Here is a 16,691-nt window from a genome sequence, read left to right as displayed (position 1 = left end):
AAAGTCGAAAACCATAATCAACTCGTTAAAAACATTGCTCTTATTGTTTTCCGTGAAATAAATAGCAAATTAAGACGTATTTTTCATTGACTGCCTTCATTTTTTATACGAAAATAACAAAATCGGCCGCCATATTGTTGATCGTATTTACATCTTCTACATTTTACGTACTGTTTATTATCCTCCAAAGAAGGAGCACACCCAAATAAAGAAAGATAACTCAATCTTATTTTTTCCTAGCATTGAGTTACCTACTAAGATATTATAAAATATGTCTTCAAACTTCTGGCTTTAGAATTTATATGTTTAGGTGTTTTGAGTTATGGGAAAAGTTAAAGAGGGTCTTAGTAGCAGGGTTGGTAGGGTGCCTTGGTAATCTTTTTCTGTATTTTTTATTTTCAATCCAAATTTTCACTGTTCACTATATCCTAACATTGTGCATTTACAGCTGTTTTGTGCTGTATTGCCATTAAGCACAGAAAAGGTAGAAAGGTGAAACTTGTAAAGTGTGTCAAACCATAGCAACAGAATGAAGCAGGACATTTTTCAAAAAATACTGCATATAAAGCTTAACTGTGCCAAGCAATGATTTAAAACCGTTGTGTCACAAGCTGATTGATAAGTTTTCAGCCTAAAAAGTATAAAGATAGTTTTTCTCTGGGCTAATGATGTTGTTCTTGTATATTTATAACCAGTGATTCAATGAACAAACAATGTTTGATTATAATCTTTATTAAAACATGCCCTTTTCATATTATCATATCACGCGTTAAATGCCCTTTTTCAGGATTGGCACCCTGCCCTTTTGAAATCCTAGCTGGAACACTGGTTAACTTTTTAAAAATCTTTTCTAATCTTGTATCTGCATGGGACTCTTAAAAGATTTTTTTCAGTTGGTGGGCCAATTGTTTTTTTTTTCAAATTTTATTTGATGAATACACAGTAAGCCTTGATATAGGAAACCTCTGGTCAAACTGTTTTAAATGAAGTTTCAAAAGAATTTCTCTGCATTTTAAGCACTTCAGCTTCCAAAGCACCATGCTCTTTTTAACGTCTTATAGGAACATAAGTCTGTGTTATGAATAGATACCAGGTGAGCAATTCAGATTTCTATAATCCTCTAGTAAGTAATCGTTCTGTTGTTTGTTTGTTCTCTATATAGATCAAAGTTTAATTATGACATATAACTTACTTGCCATTTTATGATTTTGTTATTGCAATCTCATAAAAAAAAGGCAGCCAATCCTGATAATGACTCACACTAAGAACATATTGTTTTGCAGACAACTGAATAACATTTAAAGTTTTTATTCATTTTGTGTAAAAAAACCTTTATAGTCTACTTTTGTGTTTGGATAATAAAAAATTCGTAAGGGTTCCGCGGAACCCAGTGTCTCGCCTACTTTTGCTGTTAATCGCAGGCTCAACAAAAATGAGGAAAAAAATTAATAAAAATATTCCTCTCTATACTATCTTTTGATTGTAAGTAGCTTCTTTCCAAGTTTGGTAAAAATCCAGGATAGTTTATGAATCTAATAAATGTTTTAAAAACTTAAACTGCAGACTGTATGTAATGTTAACTGGAAGAAAAACAAAGTCCATTTATAAGTAAAAAACGGAAAAAGTGGAACAAAATTTTAACAAATTTTCCTTCTAGATACTAGCTTTTAATCATAAACAAGCCACAGTCCAAGTTTGGTACAAATCCAGGATAGTTTAAGAAAGTTGTTAAAATTTAAAAAAACTTTAACCACAGAGTGAATGTAATGTAAACTGGCAGAAAAACTAAGTCCATTTATAAGTTAAATAAGGAAAAAATGGATTTTTTTTTACAAATTTTACTTCTGGATACTATCTTATGATCATAAACAAGCTTCTGTCCAAGTTTGGTAAAAATCCAGGATAGTTTAAGAAAGTTGTTAAAATTTTAAAAACTTTAACCACAGAGTGAATGTAATGTTAACTGGCAGAAAAACTAAGTCCATTTATAAGTAAAATACGGAAAAAATGGAATTTTTTTTTTACAAAATTTACTTCTGGATACTATCTTATGATCATAAACAAGCTTCTTTCCAAGTTTGGTAGAAATCCAGGATAGTTTAAGAAAGTTATTAAAATTATGAAAACTTTAACCACAGAGTGAATGTAATGTTTCCTGGCAGAAAAACTAAGTCCATTTATAAGTAAAATACGGAAAAAATGGATTTTTTTTTTTACAAAATTTACTTCTGGATACTATCTTATGATCATAAACAAGCTTCTTTCCAAGTTTGGTAGAAATCCAGGATAGTTTAAGAAAGTTATTAAAATTTCAAAAACTTTAACCACAGAGTGACTAATTGTGGACGCCGCCGACGATGACACCGACGCCGACGGAATGTAGGATCGCTATGTCTCGCTTTTTCGACAAAAGTCGAAGGCTCGACAAAAATGAGTTCTCTTGGTTTCTTGTTGATTTACTTTATATAAATATATTGAAGTCTATAAAAGGACCAACCAGCAAATTTAATATGTACCGGATCGTCTAGAATAGACAATACTGTGCAGATAAGGAAAAATTATATAAGTCTAAAGATTTGCACAACAGTACTTATATAAGATGGTAATATGAAGATGATGTTATAAAATCGTGTTCAAATATTTCGGCTAAACAAATAGCCTTCGTCAATGCCAATAATTTTAACAATACTGATATTTGTCAACATGATTTTATAACATCATCTTCGTATATTACCATCTTATATTAGTACCGTTGTGCAAATCTTTAGACTTATATATATATATATATATATATAAGGGACGACATCAAAAGTTCGATGTAGGATAAAAACTTAATTCACATAGTTTTTTCACTGACCCCCCCACCCCCCATCTTAATTTGGGAAAAATTGATTGACCAATATGGGCATATGCTTTCAGAGTATACTTTTTGTATCATGGGTCCTGTTTTTCCTCAAAAATGTATGTTTGTTCTGTATATTGACTTGGACATCACTTTTAAAAAATATTGGAAAAAAGTGTATTTGTAGTATGCATCAAAAAAGGCACTGTTAAATTATAATTTTATAAACACTACAGTCAGAATGGATTCTGCGTTTTTCATCTGCCCATTATTGGCATGTATAAATAGTGGGTTTATGTTTTTGATGGTTTTTGTTTCTTTTCTCAAATGAATATAAAACAGTTCATTGTTTCATATAAAATATATAGCTTTTAACTAAATAGTGGTCCATTGAAATGTAAGGTGATGACAGGGCAGTGCATTTGTGCCAACTGTGGAGAGAGGGAAAAGCACAATCCCAAATGAATGTAGCGAATGTGATATGATCTATGTAATTTCTATTCAATGTCTGTTGACCACTGTCATATTTTTCTACTATCTCAAAAAATTCTATATAACTTTCAAATTTGTATTTGAATTTATATTTCAGTTTTCATTTGAATAATTAAATAATTAACACAATTCAAAGAAAATTTTATAGTTTGTTTTTAGAATGCCATCATGCCGTGTGGACCAAAAAAATCTGTGTTGATCTGTGTTGATCTGTATATGGTTTCATATCATTCAAAATTCATTATCAATAAAGTGTTTGAACGACATAGATACTATGATTAATTTCGCCCCAATACTTTCGGACAAAAAATTGCTTTCCGGTACGATTTGATGGCATTCATTTATTTAAAAGTCCAAACATATGTTAGGGCCAAACTTGAATCCGTATTTTTCAATCCGAAAATCGATGTCGGATAACAAAACTTGCAGCAATTTTTACCCCCCACCCCCAAACTATTTGAATTAAGTTTTTTATCCGACATCAATCTTTTGATGTCATCCCTAAATGCCTAAAAAGTGTACAAAACAAAACCAATATTAAAAAAAAGGAAACATTAAATGTAAGTATCTATAAATATTTCTGATAACAGATATCCTTCATCAGTATGATTATGATGTAATAATCATAATCATACTGATGAAGGATATCTGTTGTCCGAAATCTTTATAGATACATACATTTAATGTTTCCTATTTTTTAAAATATTGGTGTTGTTTTATACACTTTTTAGGTGTTTATATAATTATTTGTCCCTGAATGGTATATTCTTTCCCTGCTATCTATATAGATAGTCTAGTTGGTCGAGTGGAATTTACAATATATATATATGAGTTAATACTAAAGTGTATATTATCCCAGCACATCAAAAAGTATATAAAAATGATGAATTATTTTAACATTTAATTTAAGGTACCCCACAAAATAGCAGAGAGAAGGACAGGTGATATAGCATCATGTTATAGTAAACCAGACTTGGCTGCTAAGGAATTAGGATGGAAGGCAACCCGAGGTTTAGATGAAATGTGTAAGTAGATATGAAGAAGAATATAGATGAAGGAAGACTTCACCAATATATGTAACTTATTGATTGCTCCATTATTTGCTTATTAAAAAGTAAAATCACAAAAATACTGAACTCCGAGGAAAATTCAAAAAGGAAAGTCCCTAATCAAATGGCAAAACCAAAAGCTCAAACACTCCAAACGAATGGATAACAACTGTCATACTCCTGACTTGGTACAGGCATTTTCTTATGTAGAAAATGGTGGATTGAACCTGGTTTTATAGCTAGCTAAACCTCTCACTTGTATGACAGTCGCATCAAATTCTGTTATATTGACAACGATGCGTGAACAAAACAAACAGACACAATAGGTAAAAATGTCAAAAATAGGGGTACAGCAGTCAACATTGTGTTATCATCTTAATCACTATAAAACAAACAAATGTAACGAAGAAGCACAAAAAGGCATACATCAAATTTAACATCCTCATTTTGCTTTTTTATAATACAATTTTATTTATCTATGTAAAATCCATCCATAAAGGATGGAAGGTTTTAAGTACTGGCGTAAAATTGGGCATTTGAAATTCACACAGGTAGACATAAAATAATTTTGTAGTTCAAAGTATGACGGGATACATTAGTACACAGTCATGTCAAATGGATATCACAAAAAACAGACTTAACAGTAAAAGTAATATTAATAAATAAAATAATATTGTCGTTCAAAGTATGACGGGATACATACTTACAGAGTCACGTCAAATGAATATCTCAAAAAACAAAGATATGTCAAAGACCTATGTAGCAGTTATTGATGATTTTCAAAGAGCCTCCGTCAAGTCAATCCTATGCTTGTCTTTATCTTGCTGTAAGAGATGAGCTCTTTAGTTTATTGTTGAAGACCATCTAGTAACTGTCAAGATTAAGAACAACAATAAAAGCTCTTTGATATTTGTCCTTTCCTTACCTATTTTCAGGCCATACATTTGAAATACATAAACAGAAGATTGCTTTAAACTTTAACTGTTGCAATTTTGATTTTAATCTGTTTAGTTCAATTTGTATTTTAGAAAGAGGGCTGTTTAAACATTTGTTATTATTGATTAAAAAAATTAAGCTAAACAGCTTGCTTCATGTACCAATAAGTTTTCATTAGTATTATTATTTGAGTTTCACATGAGTTATTTTAATTTCAACATTTGATATTTTTTTTAAATGGCTTGTCATAAATTAAAGTAACTAACCACTTGCAAAAAGAATTGGCTAATATTTACATTAATTTGGTCATAGCACATTCTACGGAAATTTCATATGATCTTATGTCTCAGTTTACAGTTTTTATGTTATCTTACATTACGATGACATACCACATCTTGTTTTGCACCTTCTTTTTTTCTTTGATTAGATTGATTGTTGATTGCTTGCATGCTTTATGTCTATTGGCAACTGTTTCATGCATCTTCAAGACAAGAAAAAAATGACAATTTAAACAAAAGGTAGTTTCTGCAAGGTGGGACAACCAGGATGAAGGGTCAGAAATTTATACTTCAGTTGTAAATGAGGGTATGTTGGATAGGGGCAGAAAGTTAACCTTGCAACAGACCACCTACAGACCCCTCATAGAATGGCTGGAAGGGGTTTTAAACCTACAGCAAGCATGGCCCTCTCTCTACACCAGGCATCAGTTTGATTACTACAATAATGTAATGATATATATTTTTCTTTCCAGGTGAAGACTTATGGAGGTGGCAAACTATGAATCCTGATGGTTTCAATTCAAACGGACCTAAAAGTTAACAGATATATTTCTAAGCAAATCCTAGGCAGCTAGGCTAATTATCTGTGATCAAAAGGGGAATGATTTCTCATGTAGACTGGGTATAATTTGGTATTAATTTAATGGTTAGTGTTCTGTGAAATTACAAATAAATCAGTATATCTTGAGGGGATCAAATGTAGAATATCTATAATAAGTATAATCATATGTAACCTGGGAAGCTTTGTAGTAATCATAGTTGTGGACAAAAGGAATCTTAATTTGTGATTGAAAAAATTAAATGATTTTCTTATAAAAATGATATCAGCATTATATTTAATAATTGTGAAAGTATTATTATTCATTTTTTAGCTCACCTGGCCCAAAGGGCCACGTGAGCTTTTCTCATCACTTCATCAAATTTGACCAAACTTGGCCACAATCATCATTGGGGTATCTAGTTTAAAAAATGTGTCCGGTGACCCGGCCAACCAACCAAGATGGCCGCCATGGCTTAAAATAGAACATAGGGTTAAAATGTAGATTTTGGCTTATATCTCTGAAACCAAAGCATTTAGAGCAAATCTGACATATGGGGTAAAATTATTTATCAGGTCAAGATCTATCTGCCCTGAAATTTTCAGATGAATCGGTTGTTGGGTTGCTGCCCCTGAATTGGTAATTTTAAGAAAATTTTGCAGCTTTTGGTTATTATCTTGAATATTATTATAGATAGAGATAAACTGTAAACAGCAATAATGTACAGCAAAGTAAGATCTACAAATAAGTCAACATGACCAAAATTGTCAATTGACCCCTTAAGGAGTTATTGCCCTTTATAGTCAATTTTTTACAATTTTCATAAATTTTGTAAATTTTTACAAAATATTTTCCACTGCAACTACTGGGCCAAGTTCATTATAGATAGAGATAATTGTTCAGTAAAGTAAGATCTACAAACACATCACCATCACCAAAACACAATTTTGTCATGAATCCATCTGTGTCCTTTGTTTAATATGCACATAGACCAAGGTGAGCGACACAGGCTCTTTAGAGCCTCTAATTTTATTTTATTATTCCCCCACCCGATAGCTGTCAACTGACCCGTATTCTGTGGGTCCCACCCGAGAATTTCCCCCTCACACTGGATTTTTTAAATGCCCAGCCGGGTATTCAAATAACCCGGGATTTCAGAAAATGACCTGTTTTCACCCGTATTTCTGACCGATATTGTTTCCGGTATTTAGAAGTCAAATATACTTTCGGTTTTCGTGTTTGTCCTTTGAAAAGGTAAACAATTGAAATTAGAATTTGCTTATTTACCATGCCAATGAAAGCTATCAAAACATTACATTTGATTGAAAAGTAACAATTCGAGGATTGTTTGTTAATTGTACCCCATAAAGTTGAATCCAGTCAAGCTTGACATACAATTCTATGTCCTGATTAAAAGATTTACCGTTTGCAAATATCCGCAATCCTGTAAAAATCATTCTAAAACAATTTGAACCTTTTAATACATTTCTGTTGGAGAGAATAATTTTGTTATCACTTAAATGTAAAAGCTTTAAATCAAATCCATATGCTCTAGATATTACACTGAAAGGAAACACACCAACTTCTTTCTATTTATCTTCCTCCTGTGTATAGGAGCTAGCACATTAGCTATAATTGATTTCTAATTACATGTATAGCTGGGGTTTATGACATTCATTAATAAAAAGAAGTAAACTAGTGTGAATAAAACAATAAAAGGGCATTGCTTTAGAAAGATATTTAATTAATGATAAATATTTATATACTTAACAAATACAAAGTAATTATTTTTAGGAAACTCAGTGGTACATGTATAAGTTAAAGTATATAAAAAAAAACTCTCAACACTAAAATTGGACAGAAAAAGTTCGTACGGGTTATGACCTGACATTTTTTTCTTCAATGCAGGTCATGACCTGCATTTTCAGTTTCAGAGGTTGACAGGTATGCCCCACCCTAGGAGTGGGTTAAATTGCAAACACCTTGTCATCTGTTTGTCCAACACAAATATTTTCCTTACACATTTCTTAGGATGGAACTTATAAAAATAATAGTTTTAACTGTCGAATTTTTCAATATGGTGAATGAACTAAATATTTTGTTCACACATTTCTCCAGTAATGCTTAACAGAATGACGTCATATTTAGCTAGCTGCTTGACAGTAATGAGTTGTAATATGTGAGCACTTTTCGGATCTGTTAGACATCTACTTTCTGTTTGCCGATACTTTTGAATTACAAGTAGCAGTAAGCTTAGCATAATTAAAAAAATATATAATGAAGTCTAAAGGTGAAGAATTGGGGAAACATTTGTATTCATTTGAGAAGAATACCATATTTGGGCATAATTTCAATTATGTGGAGGTTATTTCCCATTAAACAAAAAATCAAAGAATAAGTTAAAATTTTATTTGAAGTTGATAAAAAGGTTATTATCTTTTGACATCAGCAAATATAATTGGATGTGAATGTCTTAGTAATTTTCAGATAAAAGGCCTGTTCCAGTATTGTGACCACAACTGATCCATTTTTTTTATTTCGGTATACTTTGGACCAAATCTTACACCTGCAGCCCTTGCCCTTTTTAGTTTTATTTACCTAGATGAAATACATTTCATGTTCATTTGTATTGTGCCAAATATTTTGCACTTCAAGAAAAGAGTCAAGTTGACATCTACGAATAATAATACTTTTTTTTATTAAACATGTATGTATTAATTAAGTGCTTCCTTAACTTATTATATTCCTTTTGTGGCCAATGTTTACACACTTATTATATTTCATTTACATTTATTAACCATGATTTATGTATTGAGGTTTGTACACATAATATTGTTCTGTAAACTAATTTTAATGTGACAGAAATATGGGATGTAATTTGTTCATATGTAAATGTATTCAAATACTAGTCTAAATCAACCTGGCTTTGTCTCATGCTTGATGACAATCAGTGAATGTATGTTTTTTTCTTTGTATAGTCCCTTTTTTATTAATTTGGTGTTCATGTGTCCTATCCTTTGTTATAAGACACTTCAATCCCTCTGTACATTTTTTATTTCAAAATATCTGTTATTGAATAGATATTTATGAATTTTTTTTCATTTCCTCTATAAATTTTTGATTTCATAATCAAGACTAATATAACAGAACTGATGTTTTAAAACTTGTGTAATCTGGCTCTCTCCATCTTAAACTTTGGACAAGCCTAACATCCACAAATCCTTCTGTTTCAGAAAGGAAGAAAGATGACAATAGGTTCTGTAAATGCTATTCAGCTATTGTAATCATGGCTCATTTCAGGGTATGCCAAACATCAGATTATTTAGGTATTGTATTTACCCCTTGATTTAAATCTGTATGTGGATTTATGAGGAGAGAATTAGGCAATGGTCTGTCAATACTATATTATATTTCAGTTGTTCTTCCCATGATAATTTTGTTTGATTGTAGATAGTACAGTAGCAATTTGTACTGTTTTCATGCTCCCAAAAGAACAAAAATCAAAATTTTGGAAACTGAATTAATAAAGCAATTCATATCATAAAAATCAGATAAAAGTAGAAAAAAATATTTTGTGACAAACAAAACAAATGGATTATTTTGAAATTATTAATTTGTCAGTATACTGAGTTTAATTTGATAATGATTGTTTGTTTGTTTGAAGTCAGAACTTTATTCCAAACAATTTTCAATTTCTATAGATTAAATAACCTGCCAATAGCTATATCTTTAGTTTTTTTTTAAACAAAAGAAAATTTAGTTTTGATAATTCTACACTAATTCTAACCAATAGTACTATTTTAAAAGGTTTCATAAAATTAATATAACAAATATATACATATATATATGAAAACTTGACAATAAACAAACATTGTTTACCATCTGTTAGAATTATTTGTAACGGACGAACAACATGTCACAACGAAAAAATCATTATTCTTTATTTACATATTAAAAAGAATGACTGAAAATTTCAAAAACTTTATTATTATGACCATGCTGACTTGTCAGAGGTGCCCTTTTATATTCACTCTTTCTGTTTTTCAGTGCTTTTACGTCATAGGATAAGTCAAGATTGCCTCAGTTGATTGTCCTAATATTTATGAATAGTGTTACTACCTATAAAAGGTGAAATGTGTTAAAAACTTAGTTATTTGTTATAAAATTTTGAGACACCTCTTTTGTTGCTTAAATATCACCAAAAATTGGTATACAGCAGTGTGTGAACCCATGTTATGTAATTGCTAGCATATTGCTAATTTGAATAATGAATATGTCACCAGATTCGTTGTTAATTTGAAGTAAAATCAGATTTCATTATTTTTTAGTTTTTATTTTAATTAGATGAAAAAAAATTGTTATTGGTTGTTGAAATGAATTTTGAACTACAATCAGGTAATCTTTCAAATATTCATTAGTTTGTGATCACATCAACTTGAAACTTCGTACACATGTTCATTACGAAGTGAACTTTTTGATATATATATATGTATATGCAAAATTAGGGATGTGACGAAGATTTCAGAGTTCACTGAACAATGAAAAAAGATAGTGTAAACGAGTATGATGCCCTGTTGACACATATTCATGATTTTTTTTTCAATTTTGTGCATTCAAAAGCTAGATATTTTAAAAGCTGTCCTTTTATGTGCCCTTCCAAAGATAAATTTGTCACTTTATATTTACAATACTATGAAGTATTTTTGGGCAAACTTCACATATTTACCCATTATTCTAATGCTTATTTTATTTATTTTTCGATATTTCATTTCTAAATGTCAGATATAGCCTTTAATACACCAGCTCTATTACATCATTACACAAGCTATGATTTAATAAATTATATAAATGTAGATAGGAAAAAAGTGAAAATAAGTGGCATGTGTGTTCAACTTTGAACATTCAACGTTCAATCTTAATTAGCTAGGATTGCCAATTTTTCTGCTGAAGGTCAGTGGTATTCCTCTTGGCTTGTCGGCTTCTTCCACTAATAAAAAATGACCACCACGATATAGCCAATAGTGCTGAAAGTGGCATTAAACACAAATCAATCAATCAATTAAAGAATATTTTTACATTTTTTGTGTTTATATTTTTAAGAATTAAAAGTTTTATGTATTATGAAATGTTGTTATTGATTTAACAGTTTTGTTTTGAATGACCACCAAGTTATGCAATGTCATTATTTTATATGGATATATTGTTATTATAGTATATGGAGACATTGTGTTATTGTATAGTAAAGGGATACTATATTTCTGCTACATTTTCTGTTGGTGTACTTGTACTTAAATATGTAATACAATAAAGAAATTTCCAATGAACAAATAAAAGCTTTCATTGGGCTGGACATTTCTATTTCAGGTGCATAAGTGATAACGTTCTTTAATATAGATTACAATATTTAAAATTTGGAATTAACCCAGAAACTTAATAAGTTTTATTCAATATTATTTTTTTATGGTAATCTCAAGTAGGAAGTTAGATATGTTTTTATAATCCTGTCATAGACTGGAGGTATTATGGTATACTGTTTATAATCCTGTCATAGACTGGAGGTATTATGGTATACTGTTTATAATCCTGTCATAGACTGGAGGTATTATGGTATACTGTTTATAATTCTGTCATAGACTGGAGGTATTATGGTATACTGTTTATAATCCTGTCATAGACTGGAGGTATTATGGTATACTGTTTATAATCCTGTCATAGACTGGAGGTATTATGGTATACTGTTTATAATCCTGTCATAGACTGGAGGTATTATGGTATACTGTTTATAATTCTGTCATAGACTGGAGGTATTATGGTATACTGTTTATAATCCTGTCATAGACTGGAGGTATTATGGTATACTGTTTATAATCCTGTCATAGACTGGAGATATTATGGTATACTGTTTATAATCCTGTCATAGACTGGAGGTATTATGGTATACTGTTTATAATTCTGTCATAGACTGGAGGTATTATGGTATACTGTTTATAATCCTGTCATAGACTGGAGGTATTATGGTATACTGTTTATAATTCTGTCATAGACTGGAGGTATTATGGTATACTGTTTATAATCCTGTCATAGACTGGAGGTATTATGGTATACTGTTTATAATCCTGTCATAGACTGGAGGTATTATGGTATACTGTTTATAATCAATAATATATAATAAATAATCATAATCATATTATGTTGCTATTAAGGGTGTTTGCTACCAGGTTTTTAAATTATCTTCTATAGTTTGTAGTCCTTCTCAGATTTTCTTAAGATATACATTAACATTTTTAGCTCTGTAACACCTATATTTGTTAATATTTCTTTAAATCTTCCTTTTCAAATACACTTCTGGTCAAATATTTGGAAATCTTGTTATTTCAAATATTTTTTTCGTGCAGTTTAATGTTCATTTTATCCCTTTGATTTCATAGGAAAAATCAAAAGATATATTTTTTTGCCAAAAATTTTAATTTTGCAAATGATTGTATCACAAAAACAAGTACACTGACATACATAAATTTTCCATTATATTTACCTGTATTTATTATATAATGAAAAAAAAAATCATTTATGAACATGTTATAATTATTTTTATTTGAGCAGCAAACACCTTACTAATTGTTTTTAGTTTACTATTAAAATATTACAACTATAAAATGTTTGTTCAGGAGAAATTTTGCTTTACAATGAAAGAATATTTTAAGGTACAGATTCTAATAAAAATCATTAATAATTGGTTTCTTATTAATTGAAACTTAAGTAGTTTGGACTGCTACAACTCATTAGTTTGACCTTTGCACTGTATTTTCCTTCATTGTATTGGACCATAATATTTTAAACTATCACATTATATATTTAAGCCTACCTAGATGTGAGAGTTTGTTTAGTTATGGTTATGTCCAGTCATGTGTTTATTTGCATGTTCGTCCATCTCCTCTTTATATCTGCAAATCTTTGGTATTAAATGGTTTTTGTGAACCTCCAATGTTTCCCCCTGAATAAATGTGGGGTTTCCTTGAAAGGAAAACATCAATTTGTTTTGTAATACTTACACAAATTGTGGAGTAGGAGTATGCTTTTTTGTCTCGCCTGCGACTTTTTTATGCTCCCGTAGTAGCGGAGGGGGCATTAAGTTTTACCCTTGTCCGTCTGTACATACGTCCCAAAATTGGTTTCTGTTCTCTAACTTGAGTTTGCGTCAACTGAATGTTATGAAACTTATACACAATGCTAATTACCACAAAATACAGATCAAGTTTGAATTTTGGTGGTGTCACTTTAACCGTTCTAGAGTTATGCCCCTTTATAAATGGAAAAATTGCAAAATTTTTAGTTTCCGTTCTCCAACTTAAGTTTGCCTATACCAAATGTTATGAAACTTATACACAATGCTTTTTACCACAAAATACAGATCAAGATTGAATTTTGGTGGTGTCACTCTAACCGTTCTAGAGTTATGCCCTTCATAAATGGAAAAATTGCAAAATGTTTAGTTTACGTTCTCTAACTTAAGTTTGCCTCAACCAAATTTTATGAAACATATACACAATGCTTATTACCACAAAAAAAAGATCAAGATTGAATTTTGGTGGGGTCACTTTAACCATTCTCGAGTTATGCCCCTTTATAAATGGATAAAAAATGCAAAATTTTTAGTTTCCGTTCTCTGACTTAAGTTGCCTCAACCAAATGTTATGAAATTTATACACAATGCTTTTTACCACAAAACACAGGTCAAGTTGAATTTTGGTAGGGTTACTTTAATCATTATCGAGTTATGCCCCTTTATAAATAAAAAAATTGCAAAATTTTTAGTTTCCGTTCTGTAACTTAAGTTTGCACCAACCAAACATTATGAAACCTATACACAATACTTCTTACCTTAAAACTCAGATCAAGTACAAATTTGGTTAGCGTCACTTTTATAGTTCTGGAGTTATGTCCCTTTATAATGTTGTATGCAAGTGGGGGCATCATCTGTCCATGGGGACTCATTCTCCATTTATTAGAAGAATGTAAGACATAGGGATTACAATCCAGCGGCCAGGTTGACAGTGTAAACTCTTTGAATAAAGTTATATATTTTAGAAGACCAGAATACTTCATACCTTGTTTGCAGATGCCTTATGTTACAGAGTTTCCTACTGTCATGTGTCCATTGTCCTTGACCTCATTTTCATGGTTCAGCGACTGCTTGAAAAACATTTAGAGTTTTTTTGTCATGTGAAATACTCACTTATTATGAGTAATAGGATAACTATATTTGGTATATGGGATCCTTGCAAGGTCTACATGTCTGTCAGACAGGATTCACCTGACCTTGACCTCATTTTAGGGATCAGTGATCAAGGTTAAGTTATCATGGTCAATGTCTGTTTGGGTTACTCTCCAAATTTTGTCAATAAAACAGAAGTTGAAACTACTGTCATACAAGTGGGAGGTTTAGCTAGCTATAAAACCAGGTTTAACCCGCCATTTTCTTTGGAAAATGGCTGTACTAAGTCTGGAATATGACTTTTGTTTTCCACTCGATCAGTTGGGTGAAAACGTTTGATTTCGTCAGTTTTAATGAACTTCCCCTTTTTGGATTTGCCTTGGAGTTCAATATTTTTTTATACTTTTTTGGTCTATTCCTCAGATACTTTTAGCAATAGATCAGCTGTATTTGGTGTAAGGAATGATTGTCAGGTCTACATGTCTGTCTGGCAGGTTTCATTTAACCTTGACATCATTTATTGGTTCATTGGACAATGTTAAGTTTTTTCAGGTTTGGTCTATTTCTCAGATACTATAAGCAATAGGTCAACTATTTTTGGTGTAAGGAATAATTGCATGGTGTGCATGTCGTCTTGTAGGGTTCATCTGACCTTGACATCATTTTTATGGTTCATTGATCAATGTTATTGAATAGGGCCACTATATTTGGTGAATGGAATGATTGTTAGGTGAACATGTCTGTCTGGCAGGGTTCATCTGATATTGGTCTCATTTTCATGGTTCATTAGTCAATGTTTAGTTTAAATGGTTATGTCTGTTTCCCAGATACTATAAGCAATAGGTCAACTACTAGTATGTTTGGTGTAAGGAATAATTGCATGGTGTGCATGTTGTCTGGCAGGGTTCATTTGATCTTGACCTCATTATAATGGTTCATTGATCAATGTTCAATTTTCGTAGTTAGGTTTGTTTCTCAGATACTTTAAGCAATAGGCTAACTATATTTGGTGTATGGTACGAAATGTGAGACATTTCAACTCTTGTTTTCCCCAGCTGACAGTTTTTGATGGTTTAAATTATTTACTATTTAGGTCATTAAAGTTATATTATAAGCTATACACGGAAGTCTATTTATATTTACCGAAGATTCTAAGGTTAGCTTTGTTAAACAGTGAAAAAAAATAAAATGGGAGTTATATTTGCAAAAGCTAGATTAATATTCAAAATACCCCATAAATATCAACGTAAATCAAAAAACATTTTTAATCTTTCTAGAATTAATGTTGAAGTGAGAGCCATGTAGAGAGAAAAATCCTACCTGCCACGACTGTTGGTTAACAGTATTATCCCAACAGCTGTAGCAAGGGTATCTGAAACATCACTTTGCATGAGATAAGTGATAATATATTTGTAAGGTGGACTTCCACCTCTTATTAAATATTTATTTGGTCCACAATACCTGACAGTACAGGTATATCTTGTGAAATACGTGAAAAGAGTAGGTCAATTATTAGCAGATTTTAAAAATTGACAGCTGCAAGAGGGACGAAAGATACCAGAGGGATATTCAAACTCATAGATCGAAAACAATTGACAACGCCATGGCCAAAAATAAAAAAGACAAACAGACAAATAACAGTACAGATGACACAACATAGAAAACTAAAGTCTAAGCAACACGAACCCCACCGAAAACTGGGGGTGATCTCGGGTGCTCCGGAAGGGTAAGCAGATCCTGCTCCACGTGTGGCACCCGTCGTTTGTGCAAAGTGTTCATAAACAAGACTGTATCATAGATTAAAGAGACTACAAGTCAATTGTTTCAGGGATAATAAAGGGTAAGTCTCTAGTGGTAGTCTATACAACTGTTTCCTGTCTCATTCTGGGTGAAAATCTTAAGTGATTGATAGATATCTGTTTGTTTAAAGTCTATTAAAAAATGACAAAAAATAAACCCGTTTCATAAAAGCACTTGAATAATTGTCAATTTTCTTATTACAGTTATTTACTAAATACTGATTTTCATTTTAGGGGTTTTTGATTTTTTATCAACTATCATTTTCCATTTAAAGTCGAATGGACCGACTGCACATTGAAGGTGTTACTCAATTTTCAGTTAAAGAACATTCTTTATAATGGTTGCAGATGTTCACAACAATCATACGAAGACAAAAACAAATGTAATTATATGTGGTCAAAAGGTCGTACAACGAAAAAAAAAGAGCTGGAAATAAAACGACATAACAAAACAATGACTTTTATGTAAACGTCCTCCGCCAGTTGTGTATGTATTTATTGATAGCACCATAAAAGTATCAAGAGCTTCATAGCAATTATCGAG

At 31.1% G+C, this 16,691-nt stretch overlaps 2 protein-coding genes across 27 annotated transcripts in view; one reads left to right on the top strand and one right to left on the bottom strand.

Moving 5' to 3' along the window:
- LOC127712605 (ankyrin repeat domain-containing protein 29-like) overlaps window positions 1-16,691 on the bottom strand; it is a 262,060-nt gene that overhangs the window by 23,813 nt on the left and 221,556 nt on the right. The gene's annotated exons all lie outside the window — the stretch shown is intronic.
- Window positions 1-16,691, top strand: part of LOC127712433 (UDP-glucose 4-epimerase-like) — a 62,465-nt gene that overhangs the window by 16,942 nt on the left and 28,832 nt on the right. Inside the window, exons 9-14 of one of the 26 annotated variants that reach the window (XM_052219026.1) lie at window positions 4,245-4,359; window positions 6,071-11,735; window positions 11,818-11,899; window positions 11,982-12,063; window positions 12,105-12,145; window positions 12,187-12,866. The exons of 1 other annotated variant lie outside the window; for it this stretch is intronic. In XM_052219026.1, coding sequence (XP_052074986.1) covers window positions 4,245-4,359; window positions 6,071-6,138 — 183 coding nt within the window. In that variant the 3' untranslated portion in view covers window positions 6,139-11,735; window positions 11,818-11,899; window positions 11,982-12,063; window positions 12,105-12,145; window positions 12,187-12,866. Of the gene's footprint in view, window positions 1-4,244; window positions 4,360-6,070; window positions 11,736-11,776; window positions 11,900-11,940; window positions 12,064-12,104; window positions 12,146-12,186; window positions 12,867-16,691 lie in introns of those variants that run through there. 24 more of the 26 variants (XM_052218950.1, XM_052218925.1, XM_052218956.1 and 21 more) reach the window with 24 other exon arrangements.

Source organism: Mytilus californianus, unplaced genomic scaffold (assembly GCF_021869535.1).
Source record: "Mytilus californianus isolate M0D057914Y unplaced genomic scaffold, xbMytCali1.0.p SCAF_1, whole genome shotgun sequence".
NCBI lineage: Eukaryota > Metazoa > Mollusca > Bivalvia > Mytilida > Mytilidae > Mytilus > Mytilus californianus.
The sequence above is the reverse complement of the archived record's forward strand: the minus strand, read 5'-3'. Positions and strand labels throughout refer to the sequence as shown.